General features: G+C 36.9%; 1 protein-coding gene across 3 annotated transcripts in view; it reads left to right on the top strand.

Moving 5' to 3' along the window:
- Positions 1-15,584, top strand: part of PCDH19 (protocadherin 19) — a 256,797-nt gene that overhangs the window by 155,052 nt on the left and 86,161 nt on the right. For 2 of the 3 annotated variants that reach the window (XM_037136318.2, XM_037136317.2), the window contains one exon: positions 4,038-4,210. In XM_037136318.2, coding sequence (XP_036992213.2) covers positions 4,038-4,210 — 173 coding nt within the window. The remainder of the gene's footprint in view (positions 1-4,037; positions 4,211-15,584) is intronic. The other variant, XM_037136319.2, reaches the window with a different exon arrangement.

Genomic DNA, 15,584 nt, shown 5'->3' with positions numbered 1-15,584 from the left:
GAACCAGCATCCCTTTGCTTCACAGGCCCACAGTCAATCCATTGAGCTATACCAGCCAGGACTCCATTTTTCAATAAAGAAAGAATACACAATTGATAGGAATTTTTTTCCTATTCATGAACTTTAGGAAAAGTGAACATAATGAACAAAATCTGACTAATAGATGATATAGAAACATTCTTTAAATATACTACATTTTCTATATCAATCCTATAAAAAGACTATGAACATAATATTTAATTGTAACTCAATAAAAACATTGCCATATGGGGTAATGATCATATTAGACAATAATTATTTATTGAACAATTGTGAATACCTGGTACTTCATGAACAGTATCTCCTTGAGTCCTCAAAATAGCCTTGTGAAGGAGGTATTAGCAAATGCACTTTATGGACAAGGAAATCAAGGTTTAAAGACATTAGATATCAGTCAAGGGTCCCATAGATGAAATTGAAGACTACAGAGTATCACTTGTTCTAATCACTTCAAATATATTGCTCTTTTCACTACAGTCTGGAAATCTAACATGTCACAGGAACAGAGTTTAAAGGACCTACAGCAGTTCTTAAATGGTAGTCATTTGGCACTATCTGGAGACATTTTTGGTTTTAGCTTCTGGGAGGGACACTATTGGCATCGGGGGGGTAGAGGCCAGTGATGCTGCTAAACATCTTACAATGCACAGGACAATCCCCCACAGCAAATAATTATGCAGTCTAAAATATCAATACTGCCAAGGTAGAAAAACTTTGCTCTAAGGAATGGTTAACTGCATGGTCCTTAAACTATATCCCTCACCATTATATATCTTAAATAAGTTTTGGCAACTGCTGAAATGCAGTCAATTCAGGGTTCAATCACTAGCTTTAAGAGTTTTGTGTTGTGCACGCAGCAACATTTTTACCGATATGTCCCCTAGAGCAAGGAATATAAAGGAAAGAATAAACAAATGGGATCTCATCAAAATAAAAAGCTTCTGCATGGCTAAAGAAAACAGTATTAAATTAGCAAGACAACCAACTGTATCGGAAAACATATTTGCCAATGATACCTCAGACAAAGGTTTAATCTCCAAAATATACAAAGAACTTACACGACTCCACTCTAGGAAGACATTTAACCCAATTAAAAAATGGGAAAAGGACTTGAACAGACACTTCTCTAAAGAGGACATACAGAATATCCAGAGACACATGAAGAGATGCTCAATATTGTTAGCTATCAGAGAGATGCAAATTAAAACCACAATGAGATACCACTTTACACCAGTCAGGATGGCTATCATAAACAAAGCAACAAACAACAAATGTTGGAGAGGTTGTGGGGAAAAGGGGTCCTTAGTCCACTGTTGGTGGGATTGCAGACTGGTAAAACCATTATGGAAAACAGTATGGAAGTTTCTCAGAAAAATAAAAATCAACCTGCCTTTTGACCCAGCAATTCCACTGCTAGGATTATATCCCACGAATTCTAAAACATCAATTTCAAAGAACCTATGCACCCCAATGTTCATAGCAGCACAATTTACAATAGCCAAGAGTTGGAAGCAACCTAGGTGTCCATCAGTAAACGAATGGATCAAAAAATTGTGGTACATATACACAATGGAATTCTCTGCAGCAGAGAGAAAGAAGGAGCTACTACCCTTTGCAACAACATGGATGGAACTGGAAAGCATTATGCTGAGTGAAATAGGCCAGGCATTGAAGGACAAATACCATATGATCTCACCTTTAACAGGAAGCTAAACAATAAAACAAACAAGCAAACAGAATAAAAACAAAGACACTGAAATAGAGAACAAGTGGGCAGCGACCAGAGGGGAGAGAGAAGGGAATTTAAGGGGAAAAAGGGGGAGGGATTTTGAAGAACAAGTATGAAAGACACAGGGATGAGGACTGGGGGGGGAATGGGAGAGAGGGGGGAGACAGGGCGGGGGTGGGCTGGGAAGGGAGAAATAGACAAAAACTGTACTTGAAAAATAACTAAATAAAAATTAAAAAAAAGAGTTTTGTGTTGTGGATTAAAGAATTCTTCATGTGCTTCAGATATTATTGATGTAGATTGAAAAATTAATATTTGTTATAAAAATATAGAAGCCAGTAATACTATCAAAGCAGGTATTTTCCTTCTTCTAAGGTGAGGGAGTGCACCTGGGCAGGTCCGATTTTTTTGCATAAAAAACAAACTTTGAATCAGTTCAAACTGTGGAATTAATATTTATAGGAAACCCTAAAATCTGTGTCATAAAGCTAAAAATGTTGGCCAACTTTAAAGCATGTGTTTCCAATTGGTCTTCTTGTCCGTAAAAGAGTTATGATTGGTTTTTGAATAGAACATCCCACAGGGCTGAGTATGCATGACAAAATTTGGTGGAGCCGAGCAAGTTGCCCTATTTAATGATTTTAGTTTTAATACAGCTAATGATCAGTTATCATTTCTAAAAATATTAGCAAACAGGTCAATGCTTCATTCTCTCTTGCTCTTCATTTTTCTTGTAATTATGGGTTTTCAGTTTCTGCCCTTTTGATCTTTTCCTTTTCATATTCAGGTCACTAAGCATTCTCCATCCATGTTGGTCATATGCTAAAAGTCTGCTGTGATTCCTTTTGACCAAGTTCCATTGTATTCATGGACTAGGTCTTTATAACATGTACTGAATGTTCTTATCACAAAGCCTCAGAGAGGCAGGCTTATGGATGTTCAAGGTTAAGCAGATCAAGTAAGTTTGCAGTGTCATTTCCACACGGCTTTCTTTTCAGAGTTGTGATAGATCTGTGGAGACTTGTCCTAATTTGCAAGAATGCCACCCTCCCTTGTTGAGATGACAACAACACAGACAACAACACATATTCTTGAGTATGCCTCCGCTTCTTCCTTGCTGGCTAGGGAACAGATTCACCATTCAATAAGTGTTTTAGGTGTATAATTTATGGTCCATGGTGTAGCACAGTTGCAAAGTCTGTCAGGACATATGAAGTATTAGAAATTGCAGATGGGGCCTCTATGGATGTACCTTATGTAGTATTGTCTAGTTCATGAGAAATGGTGTGAGGGTTTGGGATGGTATGCTTAGTGCACTGTGTGGTAGATTGATTGAATAAGTGCAAGAAAATATTACCCAAACACCTGAACTGAAAGTTTCCATGTTCTTAGCAAATCTTCATCCACAGTTTGTTGGAGCTCACTTTCTGGTTCACCTTATTGTCTTACTTTCCATGCACTAAGTCTCTCCTCTTCTCAACTCCTTTCTATCCTCTTTTTCTCTGAATATGTCCTTTGTCTTTTTTCAGTTAAAACTGACCTGAGTTCTCTGATCCCAGTAATCCTTTCTATTTTAATTGCATCACCTCAATTACTACTGCCACTTCCATTTTTACAGTGATTAGTAGACATCTTTGAAGAGGCAGTATACATAGTGGTTAAGGGTCTGGGCTCTGGAGCTAGATTGCCTAGGTTTCATAGTAGATCTGCTACATTTTTACATGCTGTGTGACCTCGCTCACATTATTTAACTTCCATGTGGCTTTTTTTTTCATTGTGAATAGGAATATCTATCAACATATTTTCTGTTATGTGTCTATTAATGTACTTTTCTCTTATAGAGTTGTGATAGTGAAAAAAGTTAATTCATGTCAATCACTTACAACAGTGTCTCATGCATGGTAATTTGTCAGTAAACATTAGCTATTATTATTTTATGTTGAGTATATAATAAGGGAAAGAAAACCTTCTGAAATGATTATATTCTTTGCAAGTGGTGGTTTCACATTTGTAGCTTCTTCAACTTTGCCTGTAGTAATGCACTGAAGATAAGTGAATGAAAGTATTAGCTGCATCAGCATCCAATTGTAGGAAACTCCATGCAATGTTAAGTTCCATTATCTTTAAACTGAAATTTCTCTTCTTCCTACGTTGTTGGGCATTCCAGTCATTGTTGGCCTCACCACAGAGGTGACATCATCCTGTCTCTGAAAGATTTTTAAAATTATTTTTATCACAGTTGTAAATTATCATTCTTTCTTTAACCCAGCAGCTCCACCTTCAAGGACTTAGAGGGCAACAGTCTGAAGGATAGTGGACATGAGGAAAGTGACCAGACTGACAGTGAGCATGATGTCCAGCGGAGCCTGTATTGTGATACTGCTGTCAATGATGTGCTGAACACCAGTGTGACCTCCATGGGATCTCAGATACCTGACCATGGTAAGGGCTGGTTGGATGTAAGTTACAATCATAGACTCCAAAGAAACCAGAATGCTTGTGGGCATAGTGTCTTACCTTACTATACTGAATGTGTTGTCAAGGTGTGCACTATGCTCATGACTCAAAAGCTTCTATAGGGGTTTGAGATGTCCCGATACATGACCAGATCCTACTTTAACTTCCCTGGATGGGATCTTCTATGATTGTATAATATTCATATATTTTAAAAGCTAACTATATGTATACTGCATAAATTATCTTCAATTATTAACTACCCTGAGCACATAGGAAATGAGCAGATTCCTTCTCATCAGGAATAAACACCCCTTTTATGTTAGTACATTAATTTAACTGAACAATCAAGTTGCACAGAACATAGCACTAATGAGACCAAAGGGATGCATTTTATTTCCATATCAGGCTAGTTAACTTTACCCAGAGAGAGACTCTGTTCTCTGACCACAGATTACATACTCTTTATTGTAGAAGGAAAGTTCCAGATTTATTATTATGTTTATGGAACTGCTTTGCCAGATCTCTTTGGATACCACACAAATCCATGCTATTGGTCATAGAAGATACCAGGGTAAGAAAACATGGCTCACTCAGCATAACATTTGGTGCATGTGAAAAACACTTTGAAGTACAGGGTCTGGCACAAGTCACACCTGCTTGAGTGTGTTTGGTAGGGTAGTAATATGGGTATACTATTTTATTGTTTTAATTTGAACATTTCACCTAAAATTTCATATGGTGTTCTTGAGTGTGATATTGTTATGTTACAGAATATCATGCTTATGATTTTGTAATAAAAAGGGAGCATTATTTGTCAATAATTTGCCAGACACCATACATGTCAGGAGTAGCATGCTCATGTATGAAGAAGAGCCTATTTTTGTGAAATCAGCCACACGTCCTTTGGCAAGAGGAGCTACTTTAAAACTGTGTTAGTCAGAAATCAGGGTACAAAAATATTAGCAGAGTTCAGCTAAGGCAGAATGTTCAAATGGACTTGGGCACAAATGTCATTTTCGATGTTTTACTGATGTAAACATGTTAGGCAAACAGTCTGTCTTTTTCAATTAAGAACTATGAATTTGGCTTCATGTTTAGACTCAGTGAATTTTCAGAATGCTTGGCTATGTCTTGAGAGAAGCTAGACACAAGGTCAACTGGAAGCCCCCACTGCTAAAAGACTTAAAGATGAGAAAACAAAATATGGTGATTATGTGCTGGTCTTCAGCACTTTTACTGTACTATAAACACCATTAAATGCTGTTTTGGTCTTGTAAATGAATCCACAGGGAAAAATTTATGATGCACAAAACAAAATGTTTTCCATGGAAAAAATTTAGTCACTGTAGATTCTATTAAATTGTCTAATCTATCCCTCCCCAGTAGATCTAAGTGTAAAGGTCTGTAATATAGAGAGGTCACTGCTGATTGTGCACCTCTGCCTTCCCTAACTGGAGAGTGGTGACATTCTTAGAGATAATATACTTTCTGGGAAACCTTACTAAGACTAATTCTAAAAAATTAAACATTTACATAACTGAAAAAGAGACTTTTTAATTCTGAGATTAGCCGTGTGTCACAGGACACAGACTGATATGTATCATTTACTCTTGAGTCTCAAAGAAATGCTATTTCATTTACCTCAGAAAGAGTTTTAGTTAGATGTTCTCTAAAATAAAGTGACTGTAGAAAAGTAAATAGTCATAATAGATTCTCACTTTATGCTTGGGTAGAACATCTGTTTTAATTTCTTGTCATATTTCTCCAGGAAAACAGTATCAGTGGACTGCAGCTAGTTTTTTTCTGGAGTGTTCCTTATAAATGGGATGTATTGTGTGTGTGTGTGTGTGTGTGTGTGTGTGTGTGTGTGTGTAATATACAAATGAGAGTATTCTAAAGCAAATGTGTGGCATTATCTCAAGACCCTTCTACAGAAGAGATGGTGATTATATACACACACATTTTTTTTTGCTGTTCCATTTTGGCAACATTTTCACATTTTGTTTCTTAATATTCAATGTTCATATGTGTATCTTCATTATTTCCATGATTCCAGCAGTGACTAAACATTGAACCAACCCTTGTGTTTGTTCTTTTTAACTTGACTGAATCATTAAATTTCTGTTGCAAAGGGAATTCAGATATTGCTTATATCTCAGGCTCTTCCTTATGACATCCCAGTACTTCTGAGCTTTCCATAGTGATAATTATTCTATTTCGAACCAACTCTAGGCTAGCTACAAAGACTGTGCCATCAATTCACTTGGGTTGATTACTGTTACCTCAAACAGCAGCAACAATTTTAACAACTGGCATTTTATAGCATTTTGTTATCTCAAACCTGGATTCACATAATAAATGTTTTTCTTTTATCCTAAGGCACAGTGGTTAAAAAGCAAGCACTGAGTTAATTTACCATGCATGTGTGATCTTGTAACCACTCTAATTAGAATAGTTTTAGTTAGATTCATTTCAAGGCAATATGGTATTGTTGTTTTGGGGGATTACCAATTTAGAAAGTTAAGGAGGAAAAATTAAATCTCCCACAGACTCATACTGGCACTGAAAGTCTCAAAGATTCCTCAAGGGAAAAAATAGTCAAGTCCCAGGTATTTTTTGGTTCATTAATACTGTGATAGGCATCTCAAACCCAAGTGCTCTGAAATCCTGGAGGTTCCAGAGCTGAACTGTTTTTGAGGTTTGAGTGGATGCCTCTGGAGAAAACCACAGGTTACAATAACCTTGTCAGCCTAACTCTGATCCTGATGATATTTCTTCTGGTTCTGTCAGAAGCACTCCAATGTTGGGCAAAATATACCCAACAGAGTATACCTTACATTTTTGTTTTTGGAGAATTTGACTCACCTTGGATTTCATGTCTGTAGCTCTCTCCATGATGTTTCTAATTTGGATATTAGCACAGCATCTTTTTTGCACATATGTGGACACATAATTGATGGGAACCTTACGGTTTTCAAAATGAATAATTTTATTCATCTGTTAATTCTTTTCCTTGAGCAGTAACAGGTTGTTCAATGAGCTAAAATTGTGTTGCTAGTGTTTGAGGAAAGGTACAAACTACATCTACTCTAGATTTCTGAGACACCTAGACCCTGCAACGTTTCACACTGCCAAAAGTATTTTTGTTCTGACAACTTTACTGTAGCAGAATAGTACTCAGCATCAATTTCAAGGGTATTCTGTGGCTCTCAGAGTAAAGGCTTAAATTTCTTAATTTTCAGCAACTCTTCCTTGAAAACACATTTTAGGAGTGGGAACCCAGAATCACTATATTTAACCAAGGAAGGAGAATGTCTGGAAGTTTTTATTTTTTAATTTTATTTATTTTAGACAGAGAGGAAGGGAGGGAGGAAGAGGGAGAGAAACATCAATGTGCGGTTGCCTCTCATGAACCCCCTACTGGGGATCTGACTTGGCCAGCAACCCAGGCATGTGCCCTGACTGGGAATAGAACCAGAGACCCTTTGATTCACACAGGCCAATGCTCAATCCACTGAGCCACACCAGCCATGGCTGTCTGGAAGTCTTTTGCACTCAAAGGGCAAAAGTTATGGTTTAGCCACTTGACTTTGGATTGTGCTTTGTGTTTCATTGTTTCTACCAAACACATCCATGAGCTGAGTCAGGATGGAGGTAAGAGGAAATGACAAGAATCTAAGCTTTCTGGATTATTATCAATCCTGGTATTATTCTCTACATGCCTAAATGAATTTCCTGGTCACCAGGTGACTGAATTGCAAATTCATTTATCATCTGCAAGTGCCTTTGGATTAATTTGTCTCAGCTTTTCCCCAGTACTATAGTTCTTGTTCCCAGAAAAGAAGGTGATGAAAATTCTTTATCCTATACTTTCTACTGGCATATGACACTTTTTGGAATGCTGTCTCTCTGTAATTCTCACAATGCCTTGAAAATAAGTAAATGCTATGACTGAGCAGATTTTATCACCTAGTTTGGTTTCTAAGGTGATTTGATGCTAATTGAGAGTCACAATAGAATATTTTAACAATGCCTTCCTTCCTTGAATTCAAGGTATTTGGTAAAATCACCACATTCTGGCAGGGGCAAGAATTTCTCTGAAATTCCCTGAATTTTCACCACAGCTGAAAATATGGCTCTAAATTGCTGTAATATGCAACTAATTTGGAGTTCACTACAGCAATGAATTGATTGCCTTCCTATTTTAATTGATTCCAAATGGAAGCAACATACAGAAATTTGCAATGACATTTATCTTCTTTTCACATCCAAATGCACCCAAATGCAATATAATGATTGCTTTATTTCTGGAACTGTAGGGTTTTTTTGTTTGTTTTTTTTTTGCATTTTGCTAACTTGTTTATTTGCTAGTTTTACCACCTGAATATCATTTAACATTTTTTGGTGTAAAAAATGGATTTGAAGAGCTTGATCTGAGACTGATGCACCTGCTATTACAAATTACTGATGAAAATATTCTGTAGGCTGCATACTATGCATAGTCTAGTTTCAACCACAGGTGTATTAAGATATCTACACTTTCAACACTATACCAATAATGTGTAAGTTCATTTCCTCTAGCCTTTTAGTGAAATTATAATTCACTGACTGAACATCTCTTCCTTATCCTTCTACCTATCCCCCTGATTCACCTCTCACCTTACTAAATTTCCAAACATTTATTTCAATTAGCCTTCTGGCAAAATAGAGAGTTCTTAGTGGAGAAGATTTTGTGACATTGCAAAGCAGTATGCTGCTGGGTTCTAGAAATGGTAGCATGGACCAGATGTTCATAGAGTAATTGGAAATTCCATTTTATCAGAATAGCATTTGCTGTCAAAAAAGTTTTATGTTTACTTCAACAAAGAGGTTGATTAGATCCCCCTGGACCTGAATTTGCATCTGTGAGGTTAGATGTACTGTTTTGCAATTCATGTGGTTTTTTTACTCCTGGATTTTCTCATATGGAATCTTTTGAAATGTCTTCATTCCCTTGTACATATACCAAGAAAAATGTTTAATTATTTGAAGACAGGAATGTATAAGTATATGGTATATCTGTTACAGAACAGAGGTTCAAGAGGGGCAATATTTGGCCCACCCAGGGATGCCAAAAACTGTTACAGAACAACAGGGGGCCCTCCCAAGGATGGTATACTAATACCTACTGGGATCCTGTCTGCTGCCAGAGGAAAGAGGTCTCTCAATGCCAGAGACCTGTGAAAAGGAAAGGTTTATTTAAAGCTATACAGACTTAAAGTAGTGACCCAATGTCTCCATTAAAATATCAAAGTCTTTTAGGATACCCACAGATGCCCACAGCACTTCCTTCTCCCCTTGCCCTAATTTGGGGTACCATAACTCAAAAAAAGAAGCACATGTCTGTGTTTCAGGCTGCTGGCACTGTCAGCTATGTCACCACCCAGGCAGGATCTCTAATTACTCCAAAGCCATGTGACACCTTGTCATGGTCTACTGGCAAAGAGTTATTTCACCCTTCTTCCAGGCAAAGTCTCTCCTGCTTCCCAGGCCACATAGCCAAAGGGAGCACCCCAAAGCCACATGGTCTTCTTCTACCAAAGCTGCAGGGGTCTGCACTCTGGCAAAGCCAAGTGGTGATTCTCTGCTAAAGCCACATGGTGATTCTGTCTAACCCCAGCTGTGGGGGTCCCCACTCTGTCCAAAAGGCTTTCTCTCTCCACTGCCAGAGCTGCATGGTTCCCTCTCTTCTTCTCACATGGCTGCGGGGATCCCGCTCTGGCAAAACCGTGTGGTACTCCTCCAATGGCTTCCATGTCTGGGTTTTAAATCCCCATGCCAGTCCTCTTTTGCAGTCCCATTTCCAACCTCCCCTACAATCAGCTATACTTGCCAGCATTCCTGTATTATTCCAAGGTTACTGAGCTGCCATCATGAGTCTTGGCAGATATGGCTCCATGTCATGAAGCCAATCATCTCCAAACTCTCACTCAGGCCTGTAACTCAGAGGACCTGCCCCCAGTTACATCTTGGGTGGAAGTCATTTCCATCCCCCTGGCTCAGCATGGCCACAGCTATTTAACATGTCTATGAAGCCAGTTAAAGGTTATAGATATGTTAAATAACCATGCCAGAGGTTATCTGCCAAACTGTTGCTATGCAAAACAGCTCTCAATGGCCATGCTCCATGTGTTCCTTCCCCCAACTGATACCTGTGGAGTGGGGGGGAGGGGTAAGGAAGGGTTGAGGACATCTTATATATCTAATATTTCCTGGACACCATGAGTTCTAGACCCCATTCCAAATCCCTTTTTGGGCCCCCCCTCTTGGCTTCACCCTGTTACATATCTATATGTGTGAATTCTTTTGTCTTGCCTCAGGTATACAGAATTATAATACCAGACAGAAAAAATCCATATGTGGATATATATCATCCATTTATCCAACAATATTTTTAAATGCCCACTATGTGTCTGGCTCTGGAAATTGAAGTGTCAACTACTGCTGTTAGTGACTGTGAATATTATCTTTTTAGCTTTGCTTATCTGGGGTTTACTGGGGTGACTAGAGTCAGATCAATGATGAAACAAATAATTCTTTCTGATTTTAGATATCATTATGAGAATAGAGCTTAGAGCTATTAAAAACCCAATTAGTATTGTGCCAATAAAACAAAGGAAATAAGACTGTTAAAATCAAGATCTTATTTTTGTTAAAAGTATCATGAAAGATTTTTCCTTGATGTTATAATTTTAACTGTCTCAATGATAAACATTTTTTTTAAAACATATCTGCTCTGAGGTTGAACTTCCTGATCACTTTTAGTTAATGTCACCAAAAAGTGGTAGGTTTGATCTCTGACATGCCTAGTTACCTTACTGGTTTAGAGACACTTAATGTGATACTCAATGTCCAGCTTCCCTCTTCCTCTGATGTCTAGGAACTTTTTCAATCCTCAGTCTCAGCAGTGGCTGGGCAGGTGGGAAGAAAAGTGATAGGCAGATACTTTTGTTTATTTCAACTTCATTGCTGAACCAGATTATTGGACTCCTTCCAAAGTGCTATTTACATTTTATTGGCAAGACAGTTGCTGAAATGAAAAGCCATACTTAACTAATGGAAACATTGATGCTGTGAGTAGTTGTTTGCTAACATTCTTTTGGCATGGACCATTTTGTCAGAGAGTTTTTTTTAGGATTGTTCTGTATATATGTTTTGAAGTAGAAACACTGTTCCTCTTTCTAAAATTACATTGTTCTTCCTGATCCACATGGAACTTTTAGTTGTCTAGTATTCAATGTATATCTTAAAATTTAGTATTATTAATAATTACTCATGGTAAGAGGTTCATTATTCATCAAGTGAATAAATGCCAGGGACTTTCTTGACTGGTTGACAATAAGAATTTCTATATTTCTAAGCACTTGGAAAATACTAGAGAATGGAGGGTATATAAAAAGAGCACACTGAACAATTAAGAATTTCATTCTCTAGGAGTTTATGGCCTATTACCACAAATAGTCCAGTATAGAATAGACGGCATAGGATTACTGAAGAAATTAATTAAGGTTATTGGAACTGGAAAGGAAAATGCATTTCAAAGAATACCTTGGTATAATGGGATTCCTTTAGAGAAATAGTGGAATCCAGGCCCTAATATAGTATGCTAGATAAAATTATGCTCTATTTGGGTGATTTGCTATGTGAAGTTTTCCAGTTTCCTCATGATAAAGCAAGCTCTGTTAGCCATGATAAACCAGGACACTGTCAATAGGATAACAGAAGAAAAGCGCATCAAGTTGTTCTGCAGGATTAGATCATATGGCTTGTTTTGCATACTCAAAAAGTCCATTGGATTATCAACATTATTATATTATTAGAGTCCTTCAATCTATTTAACATTATTTCTGACCTAATCAGAAGATGCTTCAGAGCCATAAATAAATTCCATCAGTTATGGGAAATATGAATATAAACTTGTTACTTAAATATTTGTGAAGTATTTTTCCTGTTTATTTTCCTTTTAGTGCCTTTATTATGGAATAAACATAGGGAATTAAGTCTAGTCATAATTTAAAGAGCAATTTCAAGAACATCAAAATCTTGTATTATTTCTTTCTTTCTTTTAAAAATTACTTTATTGTTGTTCAATGACAGTTGTCTGCATTTTCTTCTCACCCAGCAAAACCCACCTCCCTCCCTTGCTTCCACCCACCCTCTTGTTTTTTTCCATGTGTCCTTTATAGTAGTTCCTGATAACCCTTTCCACCACTGTCCCCTCTTACCTCCCCTCTAGCTATTGTTAGATTGTTCTTAAATTCAATGTCTCTGGTTATATTTTCTTTGCTTTTTTTGTTTTGTTCATCATGTTCCAGTTAAAGGTGAGATCATATGGTATTTGTCCCTCACTGCCTGGCTTATTTCACTTAGCATAATGCACTTCAGTTCCATCCATATTGTCACAAAGGGTAGGACCTCATGCTTTCTCTCTGTTGGCGTAGAATTCCATTGTGTAAATGTACCATTGTTTTTTGATACACTCATTTTGCTGATGGGTGATTTTCTAACTTCCAGCACTTGGCTATTGTAAATTGTGCTGCTGTGAACACTGGGGTGCATAGGCTCTTTTGGATTGTGTTTCAGGGCTCTTAGGGTATAATTCCAGCAGTAGAATTGCTGGATCAAAAGGCAGTTTCATTTTTAGTTTTCTTAGGAAATTCCATAGTATTCCACAGTGGCTTCACCAGTGTGCACTCCCACCAACAATGCACTGTTCCCTTTTCTCCATATACTCTCAACAATGCACAGGTTCCCTTTTCAGTATATACTCTCCAACACTTGTTTGTTGATTTCTTTATGATGGCCATTCTGATTGGTGTGAGGTGGTATCTTACTGTGGTTTTAATTTGCATCTCTCTGATGGCTAGTGATACTGAGCATCTTTTCATATGTCTCTGGGCCCTCTGTATCTCCTCCTTGGAGAAGACTCTGTTCAAGTCTTTTGCTCATTATTTAATTGTTTTATTATTTTTTTTGTCTTCCTGGAGTGGAGTTATGTGAGTTCTTTATGTATTTTGGAGATCAAACCCTTGCCTGAGGTATCATCAGCAAGTATGTTTTTCCATATAGTTGGTACTTTTTTTCACTTTAATGTTGTTTTCTTTAGCCATGCAAAAGGTTTTGAATATGATGAGGTCCATTTGTTCATTCTTTCCTTTATGTCCCTTACTTTAGGGGACATGTACATAAAGATGTTGCTTCATGAAATGTCTGAGACTTTCCTGTCAATGTTTTCTTCTAGGACTTTTAGGTGTCACAAATTACATTTAAATCTTTTACCCAACTTGAATTTATTTCTGTATGTGCTGTAAGTTGGTGATAGAGTTTCACTTTTTGCGTGTAACTGTCCAGATCTCCCAACACCATTTGTTGAAAAGGCTATTTTTACTCCATTTTATGCTTCTGCTCCCTTTGTCAAATATTAATTGACCATAGAGACTTGAGTTTATTTCTGGCTCTCTGCTCTGTTCCATTGGTCTATGTACCTGTTTTTGTGCTAGTACCAGGCTGTTTTGATTACAGTGGTCTTCTAATACAGTTTTATATCAGGGATTGTGATCCCTCCTGCTTTGTTCTTCTTTCTTAAAATTGTTGCAGTTATTTATGGTTCCATATAAATTTCTGAAATGTTTGTTCTATATCTTTGAAATATGTCATTGGTACTTTAATAGGGATTGCACTGAATGTATAAATCACTTTAGTTTAGTGTGGACATTTTAATGATATTAATTTTTCCAATCCATGAATATGGTAATGCTTCTACTTGTTTGTGTCTTCCTTAATTTCTTTCTTCAGTATTACATAGTTTTCTGAGCACACGTCTTTTATTTCCTGGGTTAGGTTTATTTTTCTGGTTGCTATATCAAATGGGATTTTTTTCCTGATTTCTGTTTCTGATGTCTCATTGCTGATGTACAAAAATGCCTTTGATTTCCGAGTATTAACTTTGTATATCACTGTGTTCCAAAATTCACCTATTAGGTCAAGTAGCATTTTGGTGTAGTCTATAGGATTTTCTATGTACAATGTATGTCATCTGCAAACAATGACAGTTTCAGTTATCTTTTCCAATTTGTATGCGTTTTATTTCTTTTTCTTTCTTGTCTGATTGCTGTGGCTAGGACTTCCAGTATTGTGTTGAATGAGAGTGGTGAAAATGGAAAACCTTGTCTTCTTTTTGATCTTAGTGGAAAAGATTTTAGTTTTTGCCCATTGTATATGATGTTGGCTGTACGTCTCTCATATATGGCCTTTATTATGTTGAGGAATGGTCCCCCAATTCCCACTTTGCTGAGTGTTTTTATCATAAATGGGTGCTGTGCCTTACCAAATGCTTTTTCTACATCTATTGATATGATCATGTGATTTTTGTCTTTTGTTATGTTTATATGGTATATTATAATTCTTGATTTAGAAATATTGTACCACCCTTACATCCCTGTGATGATTCCCACTTGATTATGGTGTATGATCTTTTTCACATATTTGCCAGTATTTTGTTGAGGATTTTTGGCATCTATCTTCGTCAGTGATATTGGCCTGAAGTTTTCTTTCTTTGTTGTGTCTTTATGTGGTTTTGGGATTAGGATGTTGGTGGCTTCATAAAAAGAATTTGGGAGTTTTCCATCCTTCTGGATTTTTTGGCATAGTCTGTGGAGAATAGGGGTTAGCTCTTCCTTAAATGCTTTGTAGAATTCTCCTGTGAAGCTATCTGGTCTAGGGCTTTTTTATGTGGGGAGTTTTTTTATTACTGCTTCAATTTCATCTGCTGTTATTGGTCTGTTCAGGCTTTCTGCTTCTTCTTCACTGAGTTCTGAAAGATTATATTTTTCTAGAAATTTGTCCATTTCCTCTAGGTTTTCAAATTTCTTGGCATACAGTTCTTCATAGTAATTTTTTACATTCCTTTGTATTTCTGTGTTGTCAGTTGTAATCTCTCCTCTTTCATTTCTGGTTGTTTTTATTTGGGTCTTCTGTTTTTTTTTTTTTTCTTGATAACCCTGCTTAAAGGCTTGTCTATTTTGTTTATCTTTTCAAATAACCATCTCCTGGATTCAATGATCCTAAGATTTGTGCTTTTAGTTTGTATGTCATTTAATTATGCTCTGATCTTGGTTATTTCCTTCCTTTAACCTACCCCAAGTTGTCTTTGCTGTTGTTCCTCGAGTTCATGTAGGCATACGTCTAGGTTTCTTTCTTTTCTGTTTCAATTTATGGCAATTCATAATAATCTTATTTAATTTTATTTATTTTAATTGTTCAAATACAGTTTTCTGTCTTTGACTCCCATTCCATCCCACCCCACCCAGTGTTCTCCAAC

Source organism: Artibeus jamaicensis, unplaced genomic scaffold (genome assembly GCF_021234435.1).
Source record: "Artibeus jamaicensis isolate MK-2021 breed Jamaican fruit bat unplaced genomic scaffold, CSHL_Jam_final scaffold_461, whole genome shotgun sequence".
In the NCBI taxonomy this organism is placed as follows: Eukaryota; Metazoa; Chordata; class Mammalia; order Chiroptera; family Phyllostomidae; genus Artibeus; species Artibeus jamaicensis.
Note: the sequence above shows the minus strand (reverse complement) of the source record. Positions and strands in the feature narration are given on the sequence as shown.